A 27,389-nucleotide genomic window follows, 5' to 3' on the forward strand; every position below is an offset into this window, starting at 1 on the left:
GCGACGGTTTCATATTCTCGTGCGTGTAAGAGAAAGATCTAAAGGGGAGTAGTATACCCTCGAAGAATTCGAAAGGGAAGCGAGATAGGAATTTTCGGATGGCTTCTGATAGAGAAGAAGAAAAGAAGGAGAAGAAGAAAAAGAGCAGGATTCCTGACGGAGGAGGACGTAAACGCTCGAGGGTCGCGTATAACGTAAACGCAAAGTAGAACACACGACTCCCATAAGTCGTAAAAGGAACCTATAAAATTGTGCTCCGCGCCCACGGGCGGCGGCCAGCCAGCCGGCAATTTCATATATTTACGTCAATCTTCTCGAGTTATGAAACAACATAGGTGAAGGTAATGTATGGGCCATGGTTACGAAAGCAGTACCACCGAAAAGAAAATTACTTACTTATCCGTATCGTTGCAATTGTCATAATTTTGAAATTATCGCAATTACATTATCAAGCGTCATATTTGCTGTTAATAATACAACGTACATACGTATTAATGCTATATTAGTCGGTTAAATGCTTCCTATTTCTTCGTCGATTTCTTCGAGCGTTTCTAGTAGTAGGCTATAAACTATAAAGTGCACAAAGATATAAAATAAATCGATTGCAGTTCTGCGAACATCGATAAGAAATATTAGAAAGGATAGAAGAATAGAAAAAATAAGAAAATCTCTCTCTCTCTCTCTCTCTCTCTCTCTCTTTCTCTCCCTTTACTAATAATCTTCACAAACCTAATAGACACGTTCGATTACACGGGTGATGGAATCTTCCTTTCTTTTTTACAAAATTTACTTCGTTGTAAGATAAACTGGTTTTACGGGACGAGATTGAAAAATCGCTCGACGAAGCATCGAAACACCGAAAATGGACGTTTAATTTTTTTATCGTATATCAGAGATGATATTACGTTATACGAGCATATACGAGCACCGGCTTTATGCAAAGGAAATTCAATAGCCGAACAGTTTATGCGTACTTGCACGACACGGCCTCTGCTGCACCACGGGAATATTAAAAAGCGAAGCTTTTTTATTGGAGCGCTTTATGAACAGCAACGAGCACAGTTTTATCACTTGCGCTCGCTGGAATGGAAAGTCTTCGGCCTCCAAGATCCGAGATCTTCTTCCGAAGATATTCCGAGGATGAAAATGGAGAATGAAAATCGCTACTTACACAAGAATATATCGGACTTGATTTATTCGCATGCTTCGTCTTTTCGCCGTTTGGAATTTCCTTTGCCTCGTTTACGAGAAAATCTTGCAATCCTTTTGAGAAAGTGATAATCGTATCTGCGTTGAGTAGGATACTGTCCATGATATATTTATTAATAAAGAAGAGTATTAAATAGATTACAAAATTGATATTTATAGATAACAATAATAACAAAAAAAAAAAAACGTGTGAAATTTAACGCATGTAAATAGACCAATTTAAGCCATACGTCGTGAATGACAATTTAGATTATATAAAGGGGTAAGGAAGAAACGAATCCACGATCATTGAAATATACCAAAAATTTATTTACATAAAAACATGAATATAATACCTATAATATTTCAACTGCTGCTTGCATTTTTTTTTTTTTTTTTGTCATTTTCATTCGGTGTCAATATATCGAAAAAACAATCGGCGTCGAGATAGATCCCTTCAAACTAATCGATATTGTCGCTTTTTTTTCTTTGTTTTCTTTTTTTAACGTCGCGATAGTCTAAAAGAGAAAAAGAACGGAAAGAAAAGAAAAAGAAAAACAGAAAATAGCGAGAAACAACTATTAAACGGGTCTAACTTCTAAAAGTATGCGTAAGAGAAACGTAAATCGATGATTTGCAAAAACAGTGTGTCCAAACCAGATAAATCAAACGAAACGCAGTGGAGCCCCGTTCGCAAGACTGGATTTTTCCGTTCTATATTTTTCCCTTCCTTTTTTTCACGCCCTCCCGTTATATTTCGTTCAGCTTCACCCCTTCGATACGATTCGTACGTGCGTGTACGCGTGTAGTGTGCGACAAAAACGAAAAATCACCTTCTCCTCATCGTCATAAATAGTGCGTTTATTATTATTAAAATCGGTCGCGGGCGTCTCTCACAACCCCTTCGACGATCGTTCATTTTTGTCTCATCTTTCTGCGCTCTGTCTCGTCTGTTCGTTACAATATTTACAAAAAACGTACGTACAACACAGGGTATACTCGGTATCAGAGAAAGAAGAAAAGAAAGTATAGTTAGGTACGAGATACACAACGATAAACGTGTTATCTTTCTCCCCCCTCCCCCTCTCTCTCTCACCCTTTCATCTTGTCGTCTTCAAGAACGCGCCATCGATTCCTTTACAATCATCGTTAACATTTATCCATTTCGTCTTCCTCTCTCATTCACGATCGTACAATACACGATCTTACGTCGTTTACAAATTTCCTCCAATTGTACTCGACCCTCTTACTAAAAAGCAAGGGAATTCAATTTTCCAGTCGAACCACTCGATCAATAAACGCGAGCCTCGATCGACACGGTGTTCCATCGCCGAATGATCTCTTTCTTTTCTTTTCTTCTTTTTTGTTTTTTGCGTGAAATTATTTTTTTCGAAGATCAGCGACCATTTTAATCGTAGAATGAACATAGATACATGACATAAATCGTCGATCGTGCATATATCGTTGGTCGTGATCGTTCTTGCTGGCGCTCCAAAGTGTACGGCACTCAATCAAATCAGCGTTCATCAGCGCTACGGAAACGATCAAGCAATCTACCGCTAAAGCTACCTGCTGTTTTTCGACATGCTTTCTCTCTCTTTCTCTCGTTCTATGAATTTCTTTCTTTCTTGTCGTTTAGCACGATTAATGTTTCCTTAAACTGTACGGGTATAAAAAGGAGTTGTTCGCTTCGCGCCGGCCGTTCTTACAAAATTTCCGAGAAACTGGAACCACGTGGCGCGAGTTTTTTTTTTTGCGGGGTTGCTCAAGAAAAGGCAACTTCGTAAAGTGTCGTCTAGCAAGAAACGCAATTAATATTGGTAAAATGTGTGAAAAAACTTCCATATGAAAAAGTGTTTCTCTTCTTTTCTGTCTCTTAGTATTAGAACATGTTTTATTACTTTATTAGTTGTCGCGATAGTACAGTTAATCGTGCGTTATATTTTATGAAAATACTTTAGGTATTTTTCTATGCTCTCCTTTCTTTCTTTTCTTATATTAGGGTGAACAAATATTTCAATGTCTAGTTACTGTAATAATGGAATTATTTTTCTATTATATTTTGTTTTACATATTTTTCTACGTCCTCTCGTGTTGCAATTTGTGTGAATGATTTTATTGACGTTAGACATAGACACGAATTAAACAAACGTATAAGTTTCCCTCGGTAACCCGAACGTTAACCACTGTTCTTTATTTAACATCAGTGTTAACCTTAAAAGGAAGATATCGCTAAAAGAAAAACAAATCTCTATATATTAAATTAAGATATGAACTTAAAACATCCTATTCATTTCTACATACTTTTATTAAATATTTGTACTAACTTTAGAATCACAATTATGTACAAAATTAAAATAAATAAATCGAACCTTACAAAATAATACAAATATATGTAAAAACATCGCTTAAATCGTGTCAGTTACAGGATGTTCGATATTAATAGAAATTACTCCGACATTTACTCAAAACTATATTATACTTTCCACTTCTAAGATATCAAAAACTAATAAGAACAAGAGAAGAACAATTTTCAGCTCCTCATCTTAAACATAAAATAATCCTTTTTAAAATTATACGCTTATTTACTTTTTATTCTTTACGCTTGATCAAAAAGATAGCTTGAAAATGAAAAGCTTTTCCCTTTAATTCGAAACAAGCTACATCCGGAATCACTTCTTCGCTATTTCCAATCGCAAATAAAGTAGTATTAAATGATATCAAAATTCTCTTCTTCAAATCTATCATCCTAACGTTCTTCTCTAAGTCGTATCCATATATTTTTCCTCTTCAATCTCGAGCAACCGCGTTAAAGGAGCTCCACGTGGTACTAGTCAATGATCAAGCGGACCATCCTGAACGCGGAAAAGCCGGTCACAGGATAATCGTAGAAACGCGAGTCTATCGTAAAAGACAGACACGTACGACAGTCAATATTGTTAAGATCGATAATACGATTAGTCTCAAAAAACGAATATTGTTATCAATATCGTTACCATCACTATTATTGGTTCATTTTAATTGGACCGCGGGCACGGCAGACGATCATTCTAAATCGACATCAACCCTCTCCTATCCTTTCATACCTTATGAATTATTTTGAAGAAACAGTTGCAGGAGTCTCGTGTGTCGGTGTTTGGGTAATTAGAAAAAATGCTCACCAGGAGAGGCACTGGATACGCGTAAAAAAGTCTCCCTTTGACACCTAGCTCTTTATATCAAAATCGGCTAGTAGAAAATATCGTATCTTCGTCGCTTCTTCCGGTATATGACGTCGTAAAAAGTTCACGACTCGACGAGACTCCGTTTTCTATTTAATTTTCTTGTCGAAATTAGAATGATTCGATAAGAACACAAAATCGTGTTCTCGTTGGAAAAATTGAAAAAAATCTAACAGCCCTCCTTGCTAGATAGCTCCGATATGAAAAATTAGACAGTTTGGTTGTTAGATGGCCGTTGTTACAAGTTCCATTGGCGATCACACGAGTTCTAATGGCAGAAAATGCCCCTTCTCGTATTGCTCTTAATCGATATGGTTGTATAAAACGGTACGGTAGAGCGTAGAATTGCTCCAAGTTCATTGATTAGAAAGATTGAGACAGATATGGGTGAAGTAGCGTAGAAAAGTCGATGGATGCTCTCCGAGATCGTTCTTGATCACTCGACGCTATCGACTTTGTGAATTTTCAACGTGTCGATACATCGTGGACTTGTGAGAATAGCGAACCGAGCTATGAAGTGTTAGAAACGTTCGAGTGAATTAAATCGATATTAATGCATGTAATGTATACGTAATTAACGGACAATATGTTAAAAAAAACAGTGATTCTTAAAAGTATGTAAGTATACTTGATTTGGTACAAATCGATATAATTATAATATAATTCATGAGAAATTGTTTTCATATGTCGATTAAAAAAAAAAAAAAAAAAAAGAAAGAAAAATAAAAGAAGAAGTGTTGTTCGATAGTGCACCAAATCATATAAGATTGACAATATCGAATCCTTATTTTATTTCTTATTTCACTTGTTGAAATACGGATTAACAGTGTACAGTCAGTAAAAGGTAAAATTACGTTAACGTAATAAGCTCGGTACAAATAAATTTCAAAGTCCACGTATTTGCTGCGATCGATCGAAAACGAAATTGTTCAATCGCTTCGAAGTCTCGTTTAGCGAGTCACGTTCCGATGTCATCGATAATTTAGTAGGAAGTTGAGGCAGCGTAATGAAAACGGAAAAAGGAGATGAAAATTTCATGAACAAGATCTCGAGTTGTAGGTCGCGCGATACGTTAAAGAGTTAGCGTAACAATCGCGTTGGTCGTAAAAATTGGATGTATTCTTGTGTGTATGTGTATTGTGTGTGTAATAGCCTCGGCGACGAAGAGCAAATAGCGTCGCGCGTAGAATTCACGATCGAGGTCCATCGAAATAGATTATGCGTTATCGCGTACACGTCGCAGAGGATATTTCAATATCGTACGATACCATCTAAACATACAGCATCAAAAAGTCGATATATTGATATAAACGCTCATACGTGTTTCATTTATAATACATACACACCTATGTACGAGGCTTTTAAAAAACGCAGTACGTGTTCGTCTTGCGTGTGGTTCTGTGAACGGTGTCTTTTTCCTCTTGTTTTCGTTTTTTTTTTTTTTCATTTCATGTGTACGAGGAACATCTCCTCCTCTACAAAGTAACAAAATTTCCATCTCGTTTGTATTCGTCGTTCATATTCATTTTATTCACGTCACGATACAATTGTTGTCCTTTGGAATAACGTAAAAAACAACCGTCCTTTCATCTTATTTAACGCGCATCAGCGAATATCAGAGATACTTAGCTAAGCCTAGTGAACTCTGGATTATTTAATTTGCACAGAGAAATGCGATCGCGATTCTCGTGCGTTTATTTTCTTATCTTTCTTTCTTTTTTTTTCATTTTCTTTTTTTTTTAATTTTTAAATCCGTTCGTCACCAACCGAAAAGATCGCAAGTTGGTGGCGGTATCGAAATGAAAATCGACATCGAAATCGCTCGGAAATCGACAATCGTCCCAAGCTCCCGAAGGGACAACGAAAGTTAGCAGCTTAAGACTTATTATATCACATCCTCAATATATGCGGCAGTATTTGTTTTTTTTTACGCCCTAAACTTGATCGGCCGTCGACATATCGGCGCTGAGATTGATGTTTGACATCGATACTCGTTGATAAGTTAATCCGCAGCTCCGATTCGCGGTATACCAAAAAACTTGTTGCTAAAGAAAATTCTCCTATATTCGACCGGCCGAGCTCGAGCCTGTGACCCGTCAACTCGGTTCGTCGTGATGAGTTTCGATTGGCAGTATCGATCGGACTGTTTGTCCTCGAGACCCTACGATTGTACATCGATTATCCTAGAAAACGGGCCGCAGCTGTTTGAATTTCTGGGTAGACACCAAAGGATTTTCCAGGCAAGCCGTGTGATTCCATGCAAAACTCTGGCGACGTACGACGAACAACATAAAGCTGAACTTCTCTTCAAGGATAATCGTCGATCTTTCGCTTTTCTCTTCGTCGCCTCGTTCGAAGGCATACGATAGACATAGAGAACGATCAACGTGTAGACTCGATTATTAGGACCTCGTACTCTCGCCCTCTGTTAGCCCTTCCACCAGCTGCACAAACAGCAGAACCATCGCCTTTCGGGATGGGGCTGAAGTATCTGCTATTGTCAGTGCATCGCCCTGGTGGTGGTCAGATGGGTAGTTTCTGCCCTTTTCGGTGGTGGCGGAGGTGGCCTTCTTTTACTGGCGATCGCGTTCACGATATTAATGCTGCGATTCTCATCTGCGAATCTGACAGTTGATTGCCGGGCTGGACTGGATGCGTACTCCACTGGAGCGTGTGGATCCGTCGCGTAGACATTCTCATATAAATTATCAGCTCCATAGTGTTCCTGAACCCAGTTCGACACGTTGGTCTCTCTGTAATCAGCCACAGCAGGCGGTGGATCGCGAAAACCAAGAACTTCGTGAGGAGTGGTGGTCGAATCCAGTTTACATTTCTGTGCAACCTGCCACTTTTTCCTCATTACTCTCTGAAGGTCCTTTAAGAAATCACCTGGAGGTGCCTGATCAGATGCGGCAAGCTTCTTGGGAGATGTGAGCCTCGTGCTATCCGATCTTCTCGGTGGCATCGGTTTTCTCTGTGGCAAAGCTGGACTCCCCGGTTCCTGCTGAGGCGGAAGATTGAACGTGATCTTCTTGCCAGTACCCGTCTTCGATTTGGGCGACGTTGGTGGTTCCTGAATGGTTACTCTACGCTGAGGCTGGGGACTGGAGGCAGCTTTCAACTCTGCTAGATAAGGAGGAGCCGCGTAATGTCCGGAACCTTGCTTCATGGCACTTCGTCGTACAGTGTCCATGTTCGGATTCGGCCTGATTGGTTGAACCGTGTTGTGTTGATGAACCGTCGGATGAGTTCCATATATCGATTCTACCTTTGAGTTTTGTCTCGTCAGGCTTGAACTGTTGCCGTGCTGTTGCTGGGATCCATAAGCTGGCGGAGGAACAAATGGGGGAGGCGAGGCAAAGTTTGGCGAACTTGGAACGTACGTTGGTGTGCTGGCGCTGGACCCTGGATAGGAACTATGCGGAGAGGGTACCGAATTTGTCGCGTTGTTCGCGTGAAGAGCGTTTTGTGTATTTGAACTATAGCTCTGGTTATTCTGTATCGTCGAGTTGCTTGGATTCGAATACGTCTGCTGATTGGTCGACGGTCTAGATGACGTGTGAGTTGGCGTGCTCTCTGGAGTTACTGAGTTCGTAGGTGTGGATTGCTTGGGCCTAGCGCGTCGGATAGTTCCTGTTTCACCGACTAAAGGACTTGGAGGTGGCGGAAGAGATGCCAGACTTAACGAAGAACCCGTGAGCTCTGGAGTGTTGCACATTGGCAGTTCACCAGGTGCTGGAGGCGGTGGTAGAGAATCCAGGGAGAGGTTCGATCGGAACATTTCTGGTGGAGGTGGAGGAAGTGGCTCATTGTCGGATTCTCCTTCCTCCGCCACTCTTGAAGGCGATGGTGGTGGTGGTAACGAAGTAATCGAATCCATCTGCAAAAGTGACATTTTTCGTTAACGATTGTTCTAAAAATGTTAAACGGTATATTTGTGAATTTCAATCTTTTGTACTCAGCAAAGCATCTTAAATTATCTTCTTTCATCAACTTGGTAATTAAAAATGAGATGTATGAAAACATCTAATACTCACCATACACGATGGTATCGGACTCGTTGGTGTCTTCGGTTCCTGATTCTCTGATCTGTTGTATCCCATTGGACTTGCTCGTTCCCTAACCGGTGTGCCAGGCGGTACAGGACTAACTGGAGTCGCATTGCCAGATCGATGATGTCTCTTCAAAGTTCCAGATCCATCCGAATCAGTGCCGCTCCTCCTTCGACTATGCCTTCTGGTCAATGTTCCAGAACCCGAGCTCGTTGGACTCGGACAAGAATCCGGCTCATCGCGAACTGTTTCACCTACTTCCTTCAATTGTCTCGTGATCGATGTTAGAGGCAATTTCGGATTCATCGAGGGCTTCCTTTTTATCGTACCTGTTGGAAACTCACCACACTCGAAAGCTACCTACAATATAAAATAAAATATACTTGTAATGTAGCCATTCAATAGTACATAGGGGAAGAAATATGCTGTCGTTCAATGCTAAATGCTATCGAGACTGGTCTATCTTGACAAGATTGAGCACAGTCACGATTTTCCAACATCCACATCACCGATCTCGGATTTATTAACAGTATCTAGTCTCTCAAGAAAACAAATGAAATTACAAATTTGTCTATTTACCTCGCAACTACTGGGTGCTCCATCAGAAAGGCATCCACTGGAACTCGAGCTGCTGGCTCTGCTCAGTCTACCATCGTTATTATAACTTTGTCGTTGTTCAGAATTGTAACTTTGTCTCTGGCTGTCATACTGTCTAGTATTAGCTACTTCCGCGTTGTGCCTTGAATTCTCCGTGAACTGACGAGCGTTATCGTTGGTCGTGTTGTACTGAGTTTGATTCTGTGCCGGTACAGCGATCGAGCTAACGGAACAGGATCTTGCGTGGGCCAGCATGTCGAGATCCTCCTGGGCAAGTTCATCAACCAGGGTTCTGTAATTTTCCATCAACTGTCTTCCATATTTGGCTACCCTGATTCCAACCATCCATCGTTCCAAGGACGCGTTATCCTCAGCGCAGAGGAATTTGATGTACTTTGTCGATTTTGGCTGCTGCAATCTGGGATGTTTGACAGCGAAACAGAAGTCTGTTGGGGCTTTGTATTTCTTCTTCCAACCAATGCCGTAGTAAATTTGATTCACGTCGAAAGTAGCCAGACAAATCAGGTCACGAGCGGTGCGGGCTTTTTCCTTTGGCCAATAATAAAGGCCGGATGCTCGTAGAATAAAGTGGTACCTTTTCCATCCCTTTTTGCTGTCAGATTTCAGATATAACGGTCCTTCGACCTGCATAATTAATACAATAATAAATTTAACAGTCGATATAAGGTTTTATTTATATTTTATATATAGGGTGATGAGACGTATAAATAAATACAGTCAATTTTTTATGGCATTCGTCGTGATGAACGACTTCATCCTATTAAGACACTATCTTTTTTCTTTCATAATTTTTGAAAAAAGAAAAAAAGAAAAAAAAGCAGTGATCCGATAAGATAGTGTAATCTAGCATGTAATAAATCAAGAGTACAATATTAACGACTAATTACCTCTGGTACGCCAACATTGCTGCTGGAAAAGAATTCTTCTAATAGAATATTACGCGAATGATCGTCATATTCGCTGCTACTCCTATCGGATGGACCTAAAAGGAATTTCTCTGGAGTAAGAAACAATTGAGTTTTCTCTGGCCTCTCGACGAAAAGCAGCTTATTTTTCGAGTCTCTGGTCCACAGTAAAAGATTTTCTACCAGCAACTCGTGATCTTCGTATACCCTCTCTGAAAAATGAAACCATAATTACAATATAAACGTCTGCGACTTTTTTTTACGTCATTTAATAATGAACAATACGAAGATATCTTTACCCATGAAAAGATCAGGCAAATGCTCGACCACCGTCCACTTTGGATCCATTGGCACGTGATTTTTGTCAGCTAGAAGCCTGCACACGTGCGCTACGCTCATTCCTTCGTCTACGAGCAAACTTTTACCACTGCCATCCAAGGTGAACGCTTTGATGAAGAGCTTTTGAACGCTGGCTTCGCGCATCTTTTCCAACGCCAAGCGGATTTTTTCTGCCTTGACTCGGCTTGCAGCGTCTTAAAAAGGAGAAGAAAAAATAATACATCAGTATTAATACATAAATAATTTATTTAATATTTATTATCCGAGAAGAACATTGGATTTTAGCGGTTCAAAGATTGGAATACGCATCGAAACTCACCCATGAGTTGATGAGATTGTTGCTGAGGACCTGTGTGCATGGCGGTCTGAGGTGGTTTGTGCCCGGAACCGCTGCTGCTCGCGGAACTCTCGCTGGACAGCATCGACACCGTGTCCGAGAACGCGCTGTCATTGTCAGGACTATCGGTGCGCATAGCTGGAACAAATATTTGACAGCTGTTAAACAATGCATGAGGTACAACTGCAAACAGCTTTGCAATTACAAGTTTCGAGTAACTGTTTCACCTAGCCGTACTTGAGTGTTCTGCAAATTAGATAACGTCGGATAGGAATGTTTGAATGGCTCTAGCTATAGAAAGTAAATTTTACTGATTCAATAATTCTATTTAAATGTCTTCATTTATCCCTAGAAAGTTGATATTGCTGTACGATAACAATTTTATCTTGGATATTTCTCGTAGCATATAAAAATTCTGAAATACCATATCGTCAATAATACTACTACTTATCGATGAAATTATTTAACCAGATAATCTAATCACTCTCGAGTCTACTCATAGTATGTAAAAAATCGAAATTTCTATTCCACTTTGCGTTTTTGCCAGAAAAGAAGGCTACTCTATCAATCTATCTATTATTTCCAGCAACGAATCTTCGCGAGATAATTCAATAATTACACTCGAGTCATTAAAAGAAGGCAGAAAAAGAAGAAAACACGTCTGAGGAATTAAATTCTTAATAAACAAACCTCCTTCATTTTTCCCGATATCGGTATTGTCCCCAGCAGTGATTCTGGTGCTGTTGGGTCGGCCCTGTCTCTGCGAATCGGGTGCAGGCGTAGAAGCGATGTCGCCGTCGCAGCGGCGCTCCAGGGCGCACAGCTCTCCGAGGATAGCATCCAGATCGACATCCTGAGAATCTGCGACAAAGGAACAACAAATAAACTCGATTGATCGACTTAAAACCATATAGAACAAAGCAGCCGAGCAGCGGATGCAAAGAAAAAGAAAGGACAAAGAAGAATAAAGGATAGATAGCAGGATAAAGAGAGTAAAAGTGAATATCCCACGTTGGTACGCTAAAAGAAGGATCGTGTTCAACGATTACGATCGCAGGGAAACTGCTAATGGTCGGGACACGAATTATGAGCGATCCGACGATGAAACCAGTTCCGCGCTAATTACCCGCACGATTGTACGGTCATCTGGTAACCGCACGTTCGCTCGTGTTCCTCGAATGTGAAACGAGGCCTCGGACCCGCGAGACTCGTGTACCTGACCTCGTGCAACACAGAGGCGAAAGTCCTTGGCTGACGAAGAAACGAACGGTTTTAATTGCATCCGTAGATCGTTTGCCTGTAAACCGGTCGATGCCTGTTTTTGGAATTTGTTCACGCCGTTCGTGCGCGTCAGTAAATGATTTCCTTTTTTTTTCTCTTTTACCAATTTGCTGGCAATCGAGAAAAATAACGTTAAGGCGAGTGTTTTGGTATTTTATAGGCTGTAATTAGTGGTTTCGGGAAAGTTGTATTTTAACATTTCCCTCGCGTATGTAAGTATAAAATTGATTATTCTTTGAGATAAAATGTTACGATACCGAGATACGATCAAATTTACGAAAAATCAAATTTCGGACTAGCCTATACTTATTTCGTTAATCGTCCATTTTTCACGTTAAATTTTCTTCCGCTATCTATTAGAAATCTAATTACCTTCTCGTCTCGTTTCGTGGATCGATACTTTTAATCGTTTCGGTCGATTAATATATTTCAACTTTCGTTACACCGAACAGTACCTCTACTAAGAAACAAAGAGAAGAATATGGAGTATCGTGTTCTTTACGTTTCTACGATACGACGTGACGGTCATACGTTCGAGCGGTAATAAGTTCGTCTGAGCTAGCGAACGTCGTTTCCGTGTTGCCATTTGTACATCCTTCGTCGTTTATTTTTCAACGATTTTTGCTGTAATGATCCTCCAGGAAATATCGCATACGAAACGTAGAAGGTACAGTCCTCGAGACTCGAATATCCTCGTTCGTATAGCGCAATAATTATCGTGGATCGTTACCCGCGCGTGATAATATCGACTTCGTTAAGATAATTAACGAAATTAGCTCATAGTCGGTAAAGGCAAGAGTCGATTTCTTTACCCGATGGAAATTATTTAAACGGATTATGCAACCGACATTCGTAACTAGCCACAAAATCCTTATCGTTTATCATTTCTAAGGTGATTCTTTGAAACATAACTTTCAATTTCTCGTTTCGTTTTTATTTGCCATTTGAAATCCACTCTTTTATCTATTTAATATATAACAAAGCGTGTAATTGTGGAACAAAAAATTCAAAAGAAACGATTTAAAAATTTGCCACAATTATTTCGCCATGGAAAAAGATCACATTCGTCGAGTGTTCTCCTTTCATAATACGACTCGCAATTAGCGAATAGCAACTGAGAATGAAATTCTTGCGAATCGTCCGAAGACGACAGACATTCCACCGCGAGCATCACGAGTGCAACTAAGGGCACGTGTGCAGGCACTCTAAATACTGGAAACCCTTTCCAGCGTTTTACCTGAAACGAATACGCGATACGCGTTGTATCTTAAACAAGCTAGGTATATCGGCGTAAAAGATCCGACGAACACGGATTATCGAGGTGATCAGTTACTTGCGAATTAGTGTCAAGATCGCTTCTAATTCGGATCGTACGGTGTCGAGCTAATGGAGCAGAAAAATAAATAAGTCAGGCAATAGACATTGTTACTTGCTGTTATTGCGAAATTTATTTTTTCCATTAATTTATGTCCCAATGCTATTGCAACGAACATTAAATAGTTCTTTAAACGAGTAAGGAGTTTTATATGAAGATATATATATTAATTTCCTTTTTAGACGTTTTTAATACATGTGTACTTTATACACATGCAATCAAGTCATTAGCTACGATCTAAAGATATTATTTTGCAGACAGTATCTAGATCACTCAGGTCGTTTGCTTTTTTTTCTTCGAACAAAAGGCAAACCCATTTGCTGAACACAGAGTATACATATCAGCAGCATTCAGAAACTCCATCAAAGGTTGACAGTACGAATGACAGAGTCGATATGGAATGTGACGGTATCTTGTTCGGGATTGTCGAGCTACGCGAATGAACGCGAATCTGCGCGTCGGCTACCACGAATAGGAAACCCAAGAAACTCGGACTAACTTTATCAATCGGATTCTCATTCGTGGCTCGCATCGAATTTCTAACGTGCTGACGTTCAACTTCTTGGTAGTGAAAAGAACCCGATGCGCTTCTACATCACGTAAACGTACAATGCATTTTATAAAACAATATACTTTTTATTCTTCGATTTTTGTTATCTCGTCGGAAGTGAATTATAGAAAAATTGCGATTATCTTAAACTGTACACAATTTTCTACTTATCCCAAGTAGCTATATCGTTTCATTTTATTTTATACAAATATAATTACAAAAATAATATTTAATCCCTCCTTTCGTGTCTTCTTTTCTACAGTATCGCGCAAATGTTTCACACGTTTGAATTAAACAATACGAATATAAAATACGACGAAACAAATGACGCGAAAACCTTCCCATTTCACGGTGCATTTGATAGAACTCCTAATGATAGGGAAAACTACCTTGGGAGGTTAAATCTTTGACGCTGGCTGTATTTCGGACCATGGGTCGCTAATCACCGATTGTTAGCCGAAAACTAACCATTCACAGTTTCCGAATACTCATCTGCTTAACAATGAGGTCCAATTGTTGGCAGACTTAACATCGTCGATCAGCCAAGAACCAATGCTTCTGCACGGCAGGTTCTGACCAACGAACGATAACAATGGGAACGGAAGTTCCACGGAGGGTACTTTATGCGAGCTGGGGGAAACTCGGTGGAAAATGGCGTGCAGAAAGCTTCTTACGTTATCTATGATAACGTTTCATTGGTAATCCTCCTCGAGCTAGTTTAAACGAGCGTTGAAAACGAGTAAAGCACAATTGTCCCTAAGGTAGACGTTTCAGTAGTGTTCTAGATAGAAATGGAACTTGTACGAAGGAAAATCGAGCCGAGTAAGTCGTACGATACATTTTGAAACTTTGATAATTATCATGTTATTCGTTGCTCTGTTAATATACAATTTCCTTCGTTCATGCTTAATCTTATTTCGTTTTACGACGCTACTTAAGAAAATATATGAGAACAGATATGTGTATACGAAAATGCAACGTTCCTCGAAGAATGCTCATTAATGTTTCCACAAATGAGTGTCGTTAAACTCTTTTTTATATCCATTTACACAAGGAAGCTATTACGTATAACTTAGCAATTTTACCCACTGCTTTATTACGTTTTTCATGGTCATCGAGGATGCATGTGTATTGAATATTAATATAGTTTGAAATTATTCAAATAAGATATTGAAAAAAGAAATATTACAAATAAAAATGATGAAAGATTGGAACGCTACTGCGATCTCTCCGAATAGGTTTAATAAACCTTGAGGATTAAGTTTTAAATTTCTACAATGGAACCAATTAAATTTTGTTATACAGTCGAGTACAATGATTTTAATACGACGCTTTTAAACGAATAAATAACCCATATACGTGTAAAATAAATCTGCTTCAATTTTCGATCAGAGCGTACGGTAACAAAATATTAAATTGATAGAATTAAGCAAATATTTTTAGAAACGTTAGACCACATTGATCGTCAGGTTACTGGTAAGTTTAGACTCGTGAAGCTAAATATACGAAATCTTAGTCGATGATATATCAAATTGCGTGCGTGGAAGCCATCAGCAAAACGGGGGTGCATAATTTTCCTTTCGATGATTATTGATCTTTATGAATACTATGCGCAAAAGGAACAGACGGTATTTACTATTCATGACTACAATTTTACCTTGCAAACAATTATTAAACATTATTTAAAAACAACCGATAGACAAATTCTTTTCTTTTGTTACAGAATTGTATAGAATCATCGATTCGTTCACGTTCGATAAAACGTTAAACCTAAAATCTATAACAAAGAGGCTAACCTATTCAAAGGCTAGTGGTGGCTGAAACACGACCAAACTCGATTCAACGGCATGTTTCGAACGAAAACGAAACCGTGACGAGCGTGCACGGTTCGCGATAGCACTTTCCACGTTTACAAACGATGAAATAACCCGGGAAAACGAGCGAGCCTCGTAACTCGCGAATATGCCATGGATTACCGTTAGTCACGCGTCTACCACCGTTTCATGGCGTCCGATGGAACACGAGAAACGTCCAATTTGTATTCCCAGAAGGATCCACGGTCGACACAGAGGTGATGCACGTGAGTCGGTGGAGTTTTCGAGTCGCGTTAATGCCCAACCACGTTCGCGCGCGATCCTCCTCGACGATACGACACGTATCACGTATCTCTCATAGCCTCTCTGCTCGTACAGGGACGAGGAAACTATAAAATTTTTAGGGAGTCCGGGGGCGAAACGCGTCATCCATTCAACGTGTGAACGCACCGAGCTGACTTTACAGCTGTGCACACTTTCTGTGCACCTGAATAACAGACGATTCTTACTGGTTTTCGTTTATGGTAGAGAACTGCGCTTACTTTCCTTTGCAAATGAACAAATTTACTTATTTCGCTCGAGTTAAATAACACGTTAATAACACGTTTGTAAAGCGATTAGATCGATACGCTTGAAATATAGATTACAATATCTGGAGCAACATGCCTTTTTGATCGTGATTAGGATCTTCCGATTAAAAGTTGGAATGAATGAAACGATCGTAACAATTGGCATGCATAACAATTCTACGAAAGACCCGGCTACTAAGGCCAGCGACGCGTTGAAGGCGATCGACAAAATGGCCTGAAACGAACATCGAAAAGAGTATCCTTATCACAATGAAAGTGATCTCGAAATTCAAACAGAATTGGTTCCTGGAGCCACCGGCAAGCCTACTTTCTATCTGCTTTCTCGCGTATTATCACGCGGACAAAGCCAAGTGTGTAATTTCAGCGTTCGTCTGCGAGCGATCATCTCTAATCTAAAGATCCTTAATTGGATATAACGTGAGCCAACGTACCTTTGCTGGCCAGATAACCCAGTATACTCTCGTTGCTTCCGAAATTCGCGAGCATGTTTCGATCGACAAGGAACGATATCCTTTCGTCAAAGTCGATCAGCGGCTAAAGTCCATGAAATCCATGGTGCAAAACAAGGAACAAATTTCTCGTACTACGTATGTACAGGGTCGTAACGTTGTCAACACTCCAGGTTACTGATCGCTGTTTATAAACAGCCAGCAATCTTTGTAGTATCTTGTGGTTCACAAATTGATCGGTTTATCAAGCACTCGATATAAACTGGCGAAAGAAAAGTTTCGACCACGCTGTTAATTCGATTAACTTGGCAAGAACGTGATTTATTATCGCGCGGAATTAAACGCAAAGATTAGAAATCGACGAAGCTTCGCGTCCAAGTGTATCAACGATCGATACCGAGAGGATTACGCGAGATAATCGAGGTACGGAAGGGGCAACAGACCGCGAGGTTCGCGACACAAACGCATGATGTTTACGGCGCGTGCGACGGCGCTCGACTAAAGGCCTTAAGGTGAACACACTTGCCTCTTGCCTCGAGAGTTTTCCGCGCGGACGCGCTCCACGCTTGCGTGTAGGTGTAGCCTCGCAGCTCGTACGTGGTATGTCTCCGCCGCGGTAAAGAGGGTTGGACGTGCACAGAGAATTACGCAAACGTCCATTAGGCTGCCTATTAGCGTTAAAAATTATTTCACGCGATCATTGGCTTGAACGAAAGCACCAAGGAGGAAAGAGAAAAGAGGAGGAGTGTGGTATAAATTATGAATTAGTGAATTTTGAAACGGAGATTAAGAATTAAAAATGGTCACACGTTCCGATTCTTTTGAATCGAATTTAATATTGCCGTGCCGAGTCTGGTTCTTCGGATCGTTACTTGAGCGATGTCGATCTTTCGTTTAAGGATTACAGTCTTTTGATTTAATATTCTCCGCGTTTCATTGAGTCGTGATTCGTATTGTATTCGTTGATCAAATGTAACTAAGAATCACCGAACGTGAAAGTGCTAATACGTTTTATAGCACGGCATAAAATGTAACAGCCCGTGAAAGCTGTTGTACGATAACCACTTTATTAAGCGGATCAATTTATAGTTGTAATCTCAACTACGATCTGATCGAATAAAACTGATATTTTCACTGTATTTACGTTTAAAGGAGGAAGTGAACATACCCATATATTTCCTTCGAAAATTACAAGCAAATGTCCTGCATTTATAAATTCTCAACTTCCTTCTCCAATGGAAAGTGTTTTTAAAGTCAAAGCTACCTCGAAACAAACACCCTTTGGTGCCATAACCGGAATGTCTACTTCTGCTTTCCTAATTAACAAAAACTTTCTGCATTAAGTACTTCTGTTCCTTTAATATTCGCACCCATATTCTATAAGCACGCGGAAACTCAATTTCCTAATTACTTCAAACTCCACCCACGCCCTGCCGCTTCACCAGCAACCGACAAATTCCCTCAAACGCAAGAATACGCCTCGACAAGTTTCTATACCAAACGAGAGTTTCGCTGACAGTACTATTAGGTTGTATAACAAGTTCATTCACCTTTCGATATTATTTTAATATCACAACCAATATCATCGATAATCGACGTCCGTCGATCTTTGAGAATCGTCTGATCTAATCGTCCCAGTTTTCTCAACGCAATGATCAGACGATTATACGATGAGAATTACTCGGAAATAGGGAAACGTCGTTCAAGTCGATTAAATTGCACTCTTCAGGCGGTGTGCATGGATGAGCTTCGTTCGTTGCCGCGTATGTAGAAGCAGACACAACCGACACGAAGAACGAGAGAGTTCACGGACCGGGCAGAAGATTCGTATTGATTGAAGTGTGGGCGCCAACGGGCGATTTGATAAATTACAATCGACGCCATCCAACGCAACGCTCGTGTGGATCGTTTCTCCGTTGGATTTACAACTAATTCGCGTTGTAATTCGTGCCGCCAGGACCGAGTTCCAGCGTGTCAAACGTGTCGGGAACAACGGAGGAAACAAAGGGTGGACGGTGATTAATGCGGTTCGATACGGTTATCGCCGTCTTGCGACCGTGTCAGAGCTTCTTCTTCCCTTTCTCGTTCAAACGAGCCTCGAACAGCGGTATCGACATTTTCTATGCGCTTTACGTAACATTCGTCTGTTCCGCGTGGTTTTCTTCGACGAAACTGCGTAGCTATCATGCGAGACGTTTCCTATAGACGTATATATTTTCAATTAATTTGTAAATTCGATATACCTCAAATAAGTTACGAATTTAACGATTGTAAATGTTTAGGGAATGCATGTAATTAAAGATTCTGCAAATATGTTCAATCACTACGAAAATATTAAACAATGCCGACTTTCTCGTCCCAGTAACAAAATCATAGTCATCGTTGATTCTCTTATCTTTCTATTATTTACTCAAACACTTACTACTTTATAGAGCTGCACGCAAACCGATATCGAACAATTCAATTCTTCTGGATCGCAAATTCTTAGAATAATTCTATCAGTTAGACTGTGAAGGTACGCGGATTTTTTGAAAATCGAAGAGTTAAAAAAATCTACGGAAAGCGCATAATATGCGTAAGGATAGAAAATATTGAAAATAAAATATTTATTGTAATATTTAGCGGGTACTTGGGTTCCATTTCTTTAGTCGAGTTCATAAGAATATAAAATTGCATAAATACCGACAGTCCAGTTATCACGGTAAATTCATCGATACTCTTATCATACTTTGACCAACCTAGTTCTTTCGGTACTTTTCGTTCTCTCCTCGACAACGTACGGACGAGCAATACGATTGCGATCGAGCCTGAGGTTCGTTCACCCCTGTCGATTATGCGAATACGCAAAGCGAGCGATAAACGCGTAACCCAGATTAATCGAACCGCATAAATCATTCGGCTTGCACGTCTCCTCTGACGACTAATATTTCCTCGCAACTTTCTTTGTGACTATCTTTCATCGACGAAAATCGCATTTTCCATAGTGGCGTCGGCTAACAATCAGTGTCTGACCCCTTGATCCACCCGCGAGAGACTCGTTAATTTTATCGAACGATACCGCAATACTTTCTATAAATCTGTTACGCTTATCAGAATACGCCGTTCAGTTTTGCGTTCGCATCTAAGTAGTTCAAGCTGGCGCGATTCATCCGTTTGAACTTCGTTTCGTTAATAGCTTCGATTTCAAGAAAATCAAGTGAATCAGTGTTCCATCAATGAAACGGAATTCGAATCGTTTCAATTGTAATTTTCACGTATAGTAGGTCGTTAATTAGGAATTATATCGAACGAAGTGACATCGGGGAGGCTTGTACAAATGACGGAAACAAACAAAAAGTTTTCCTACCTAAAAAGTATTGTTTCTTCTTCATTCTTTATTACGTCTACGCAATATCTCTTCTAAAGAGTTAGACGGAGCACGCGTCAACGATTAAACGTTGATAATTAATAAATTAATTAGCTGAGACGGCAAATATAGCAGATCGTTTCGACCGCTTTGGGGCTCCAATTGACCTTTCTGAGGGAGGCGAAAGAAAGAAATAGATGGAAGAAAATGGAACTGCGACTCCTAAGCGCTCTATTCGACGGGTGTTAATGAGAACGTGGATAACCTTTGCCGTACCTTTTTATTGACGCTGAATCTGACGCCGCAGCTGCGTCATATTTAACCAATTGTACGGAGAAAACCGGTATTCCCGTGTTATCTCATCATGGTTCGGAAACGATTAATTCGCTTGCAACTGGCAGATCGAGCGAAAAAATTCGATATGTGACGAATTGCGATAAAATTAGCTTTTTGCGACTCCGTCTGTGTTGCGTATTTTTATGACAAGGTGTACAATTTTTTATCAATTTGGAAGTTTCGCGTCGATGTTACGTGTATTAATTGCACCAATACGATCATGACAGTCGTGGTCTCATTACAGTTGCTAATGAAATTTCAGAATGTTTTACGCAACACGTACAGTACGTAAACAAAAGAATTTCAATCGTTCAGCGATCGACTATAACTCGAACTTCGCAACAATCGTCGATTCTCGTGTATTTCAATAATTCGCGATATTTATAAGCGCAAACCGCTCGAAAAGAGGCCGAGAGTGCGTTTAACGCTCGAAATGCGTTAAAGCGTATTTTCATCGAGATTCGAGCGACGCAAATCGAACAATGCCGGGCGAATAATCGAGCGCCCGAGTCGAGCGTGCTTCAGGCGACGAATTCGACGTTGAAAATCGAACAAAGGGACACTTTTTCTCTCTTCTTTTCTTTTTTCTTCTTTCTCGTTGATTAATTATTTCACATCGTCACGCTTCAACGTTCATCCAGCTTTCTATCGAGGGAAATTTGCACCGGTCATTTATTTCGCATCTATTTCATCGCTTTTCTATAGCACGGCGTTCGCTCTTCGAACGTCGAGCTTATTACCATTGAAACCGCGCACGGAACGCAGACGAACCACGCGATAATTCGGACAGGTCGATCGTTCTGCATAGATAGCAGCAGCAACGAGCCACGGCTCGCAAGTAATTAACGTTTTGATAATGCTATCGGGTGATTTCGTCGCGCTGTTAGCCAAGTTCGCTTGAAATGGGCCGACGTGGCTTTTCTTTTACGATTTCCCTACGAGCTAGGAAAATTCTGGATATTTCTTACCGTCAGATCTTTACCGAGTATTTGAATAGAACGTACAGAAGTACAGATTATCGTAGATTATTGAAAATCTCTATCTTGTATAAAAAAATAACTGTACTTAACCAGACAAAAATTGCAAATCTCGACAGAAAACTGCATTAAACTCTAGCTACTTTAACCAATCGTTTTCCTAGTATAACGAATGTTTCTATTTACTTTCAATTTTATTATCGCTACACGTTTCATGAGAAATGACAGAGAAATGACAAAGGAAAACGAAGCCGTCGGAATTATTGTCGCGTGTAAACGAATAGAAGCGCTTCGCATGGCGGTCACGCGTGACAAAGTACACGCTGACACGGCGATATTTTTTGCAAAATACCAACAACAATTTCCTATCGGACTTAATTGGCAGCCGATACGTCGCACGAGGCGAACGACCGTCGCGATGAAAGCGGAGCCATTCGCGTATACGCCTCGTGTTGCAATTATCGCGACAATTCGCAGCCTATGGATTGATTCGTGGTGTCATCGACGATGATTGCTCCGTCACCGCGAAAACCGACAATGGGTTGTGCCGAGAGAAGAATAATAATTGCGTTTCTAGAGACGAAGAGGCTTTTTCCAAGAACGAATCATACGACTCAAACGTCAATTTCGCTTTATCGTTGTAAAATTTACATTTAATGCAACGCTATGAGGAAGTGAATATTCCAATTGACTCTTGTGTTCTGTCGTAAGTTTTTTAACTTCCGATAGTGAAAGTATTGTAGTAAATCTCTGTCTATAAAATAACATAAATTTTACCAGCAAACTGTGCTTCAAAAATTCGTCTTTCACAAAGAATCTCCCTTTTTAACGCGAACTTTTATTATTCCCCTTCGATATTTGCATCGGAATGCTTTTAAAATATTTCTTTAAAATATCATCAAAATATTCTTATACTATGTACGAGTACTAAGTAACTTCAACATTCAAATCAATCACGTTGCCATGGTTCTTTATATTTTTCGTTCTTAACCTTCTCGGAATAGTTCTTCGCGCGAATTATTATTTAAAGGAGAGGCATCGAGCAAATTTCACGGAAAACGGTTACGCATACGTTCGCGTTAGAAATCATTGCCAAAAATGAACCGCGTGTAAGCGTGCAAACGAGCAAAGGCAGCAAATTAACAAAAGGGGCCTGTAACCTTCGATGGTCCGCACGTGACCCACACGTTTGTTTAATTAACTAATGAGCCCCGCCTTGTGTCACGAACGGCCCCACGTTTTATTAAGTCCGGCTTATGCACTGTACACACAAGTGCAACCTTCGGTGTTGCGTGTGCACGCACGAGAGAACGTGGCACGAACGACGTTCGAAGACGTCGGGAAACTTGACTTGACGATCGTGAAGCTAACCGTGACTTCTAGCAAGGATAAATAAATTGAGGCTGCGTGTCTGGTATGTAACTCGAGGAATCGTTAAAATGTTTCTTTGCAATTTTAAAGAAACCTTAAACTACCGGTGTTAACAGTAAATAGGATTTTTTAACGTTAACGTGTTTTTTTTTCTTCCCTTTTGCAACAACGAAAAACATGTAAATAGATATTTAACGTTAACTTTAAGTGAAACCAAAATACGATGATAGATATACATTTTATTTCCCGTCGTATATCATACTGTTTTAATTACGACTAGAGTCTAAATATACGAATTTATATCACAATGCAAAAATCGCCAGGGGAAAATGACGTATAATTTCACACTAGACAAGCTACGAGCGTGGACACGGAGTATGCGACTACGAGTGGTCTAACGGGAAACGATGAATTTTTTCGTGCAATTAAACAGATCGTCGCGCTGGCACGAAGATCATACCTCCCGAGGAAAGTATGTAATTAGGTTAAACGCGACAGAGTAAGAACCTTAAGGCTGTGTGCGCGATAAAACAGCTGCGGTGGCTCGAGCGCACGAGCACTCGTTAATCAGGCTACAGCATTGCCGTGAAATATAATGACAGTCACTTTAGGTCTGTCGTAAGAAGGCAGGCTGGACTAATCTGCAGTAATAATTTTTCTCTCTGGCGAGTTTCTCTCGCACGTTTGGGCGGCATGTAATTTTTTTCACCGACGATGCCGTACGAGTGTTATCTTCCTGACGATCGTGTAACCCTCGGATCACGAGGACGCGCGTCACGATTAATGCATCGCCATCACCGTGATATTTAGCGTAATTACTTTGGTAAATAGATTTTAATAACGCTAGAAAAATAGCCAGGTATAATTAACTTCTTTTTTTTTGGAAATTCCGCACAGTCTTCTAATAACACGTGACAGACATTATTTCTCTGAATTTGGTTTCTTTACGTCGAGGCACAATTAATACGCTCAGAAACATTCGCCGAATGTTCCTTTTTCATTTCTCAATTTCACGCACACGACGTTGATCGCGTGCCACGGCCCCAACCCTGTTTCTGGGGTTCAAAGAATAAATTCACCCTCGCGAAGGTAAGAAAACCGTGTCTCGGAACCGTAATAAAATCCGCGGGGTGAATTATGCCGCGGCACGGGGGGTGACAGTGAAATAAACTCGCGACATTATTCGTCAGAAGAGGCTGGAACCTAATACGACCGGTTCAGCCTCGTGGCCTCTGGCAATTTCTGCCGCAACCTTTCCCACAGGATACTCGTTCTCGACTAAGAAGAAACAATTTGTCAAAGAGAATAAATTAACGAGCTAGGAGAGCAGGGATTTTCTTTAGAACGCGCAATGGAGATATTTTGAATGGCGTAAAAATCCGTATTCTCGAGTCTTTCTCCGAGGTCGCAACATTTCATTCGTTTCTATAGCTCCAAACAGATAAACGTCGACTAATCAATTTGATCGTTCTATACATATTGTTTGTAATCCGATGAAAATTATTTTACGAAGTACACAAGGTGCTATGTTCTATTTACCTACAAGAATAATAAAGAAATACCAATAAGAATAAAATAAATAATATGAAAACAAACTTTTGTAAATTATATTATCCATTAATTTCACGTTAAAATAAAAAAAAGGTTGAAGGTCCAATATTTACACTCGTTGTTCCATAATACCGTAAAATATACGTCGAGAAATTTTACCAAAATGCTTTAAAATTCAACTAACGATTTAATTTTTAATTTAGAATTTCAATCGTAAAAGAGTCGCGAAAACTTGATTGAAAATACATTTCGCTTCAAAATGCTGTATAAATTTTATTCACCTAGAGCTTTTAAAACTCTGAAATATCACCAAATGTATTCAACCAACGCTTTTACCACATTGTTCGAACATATATGGAATTTTTCAGCATCGATTGATCGTTTTTATCGCGCGTAACATAGAGAAGTCATTAAAAACTTAATTGTTTCCGGTATCAGTTACGCTAGTTCCTGGCTACGCGCGATAAGAGGAAACGCCCAAACATATTGTATCTAATATAGTGGACAACAAAATTATTAGGTAGATCGGCACGAAGAACGATACCTGACTGGTTGCATTAAACCTTTTCGCTTGATTTCGTGTGCTTTATAGGAAATGAATTTTATCTGTTTTATTATCGCTCGTTGCTCCTCAGCGAATGCATCCGGCTAGACTATTTAAAATTTGCATCAATATTAGCTCGTATGCGTCCGTTCTCCTCCGTTCTTCAAATAAAACTTATCCGGCAAAGATACATAACGCAGAAATGAATTTTACTCGGATATTTTTGCGATATTTGCACATTGCAGAGAAGCTTAGTGTCAATATTTTGGCAACTCTGTTATAGTAGAGTTTCTGCTGAGCTCTTTAAATTCCGATAAATAACAACAAAATTTTATTATACACTTGGAAGGTTTTAAAAATTTAAACACGTCCTTATGTTAATTACTATCAAATTTAGGAGATCTTACGATACATCCATATTTTTCAGGCAGTTGAATTGTCCAAAAGTCGTTTCATCTTTGAAACATAACATTCGCGGTATATCAGACTGTTGTATATTTATCGCACCTACCAAATCTCGCACGAGGATCACATTACCCTCGCGCTACAGATAAAATATTTGATGACGCAAAGGAAGACGAAATTCCCTGCAAGGTTTTATTTTCTATTCGATGAGAATGCTTTTACGAGATGATAAGCGAGCAGAGATCGCGACGATCGAAAGTGCCGATGGTCGTTCCGTGAGAGCTCCGTAAAAGCGCGTTGATAAAGAGATTTTATGATCGCCGCGATATCGTAAAACCATCCGTTGAAGTATATCGGGTAATACAGAGATAAGAAACGCGTGCATAAGTGCGATACGCGATCACACGGCGAGCACGATTATCTTCAATTTAAATTATGACGGCTGTCTTCTTGAAATTAATTAACCCGCTTCACAAATATTTTATGCTACTTCTCCAACTATTCAAATATCTCATATATATGAAATACGATATTTTAAATTATTAAATCGATGCACTGCCACGATCATGACATAGAACGTTTCATATAACTTTTTTATTAAATTTGCAAAATTTAGATTACTCTAAAAGCTTCCTTCCGATTTCTTTGCCATCGAAACTTCTACCTCTCAACTGAAAGCTCTTCAAGCGTCCATCAACGAGATTAAATTCGGTGCCACAACATTTACCGAAGCGATAGGGCTACGACGAATATTCCGAAACGATGCAAATTGCGCGTATTTCGTCGCAGTACAACCGTTGCGAACTTAACATCATTAACTTAGAATTTCGTTATAGGCGTATGCAGAATGTCCGGGAGAGGAAAACGGACGGAAGATATGAAACGACGCCAGCGTAGTATGCACTTGGGCTATTTTAATGCGTCGCGAGATGATTGATTAAATTTCTGCGAGGCTACGTCGCTGTAATTGAATGCAAGTCCCGAGCTGTTCGCGATTTTTACAACTCGATCGTAGCCTGTCCCTCTAGAGATGCCACGGCAATCCTCCGCGAAGATACCGGATCGCAACGAACAACTGAGCGTGCAATTTTCCTGGTACACGTTCGCGTTTCATACTTTTCTTCGATCGTGATTAAACTGCGGATGTTTATGCAAATTTACGTGTTTACGAACGAGCGACTAAAGAAACGGGACCAAGGTACGAAATTTAGTTTTAGAAACGAGAATGAGACGATCGTAAAATTACTTCTTATTCGTACGAACAAAATTAAAGTTTAAAAAATCGATTTACTTCACTCATAAATATAAATAGAAAAGAGGTAAACGATAAAACACAAGCCATAATGGTATGTCCCTGCTGTGAAGTAGAAGGAAGTTTGAATGAATAAAAAATAGGGATTAATTTTTCATGACTTGCCTTCCTTGAGTTTCGTCAAGTTACCAATTTTACCCCCTACTGTCCTGTCTCGAGCCGAACGCAACAGTCATTAGTCCTTTGAGCACACGTTTGGCTTCTTTCGAGCCTCTTTTGTGTCGGTTCTTTTCACTGCGCGTTTACTTTGCGGAGGGAAGAAGCAAGGATCCTTAATAAAGAGGATAGCTGCGGGTAACCAAAAGTTCAACCACGAATGAAGCGTGTTTTTAAATTACGTATGTAAGATACAGCGAGACAGCTTAAGAATAGATCGAATAAATTTGAACATAAATTAATTCGAACACGATCCTGCGAAACGTTGAATAATTTACATGTCGAATAAAACATAGTAGGTAATTAACAGGTAATTATACGTTCCGATGGTGTTAATTGGTAATTAAAATTTATATACAGGTAAACAGTTTCAGATACAATAACGACGTTTTAATCGACATTTTACATTAACGAGATAAATTAATGAAATCGCTATAATTTTATTCGTTTAAACGTGATTTCGACTACGTTTATCAAATTGATTTGAGAACGTTTCACGATCGCCATAAAACCGTGTCTTGCCCTTTGAGCGAGGTGCGAATGAAAGTTCAAGGAATAATTAAAGTGCGAGGAGTAAAAAGACTGAAAGAAAGCGAAAGCTCGGAAAACGGAAAAGGCAGAAAGAACGGATTAAAAGTGGAAATTATTGCATCGCGGTAATGAAACTGCCGT

The 27,389-nt window shown here is 39.8% G+C and overlaps 1 protein-coding gene across 5 annotated transcripts in view; it reads right to left on the reverse strand.

The window, feature by feature from the left end:
• Positions 1-1,497: 1,497 nt before the first annotated feature.
• LOC126921064 (amyloid beta A4 precursor protein-binding family B member 1-interacting protein) overlaps positions 1,498-27,389 on the reverse strand; it is a 145,051-nt gene continuing 119,159 nt past the window's right edge. For 4 of the 5 annotated variants that reach the window (XM_050732266.1, XM_050732264.1, XM_050732265.1 and 1 more), the window contains 7 exons: positions 11,351-11,521; positions 10,643-10,798; positions 10,284-10,517; positions 9,967-10,196; positions 9,041-9,703; positions 8,447-8,821; positions 1,498-8,289 (listed from right to left, as the gene is read on the reverse strand). In XM_050732266.1, the coding sequence (XP_050588223.1) occupies positions 6,910-8,289; positions 8,447-8,821; positions 9,041-9,703; positions 9,967-10,196; positions 10,284-10,517; positions 10,643-10,798; positions 11,351-11,521 (3,209 nt within the window). In that variant the 3' untranslated portion in view covers positions 1,498-6,909. Of the gene's footprint in view, positions 8,290-8,446; positions 8,822-9,040; positions 9,704-9,966; positions 10,197-10,283; positions 10,518-10,642; positions 10,799-11,350; positions 11,522-16,701; positions 17,226-27,389 lie in introns of those variants that run through there. The other variant, XM_050732269.1, reaches the window with a different exon arrangement.

Source organism: Bombus affinis, chromosome 10, assembly GCF_024516045.1.
Source record: "Bombus affinis isolate iyBomAffi1 chromosome 10, iyBomAffi1.2, whole genome shotgun sequence".
Taxonomy (NCBI): Eukaryota; Metazoa; Arthropoda; class Insecta; order Hymenoptera; family Apidae; genus Bombus; species Bombus affinis.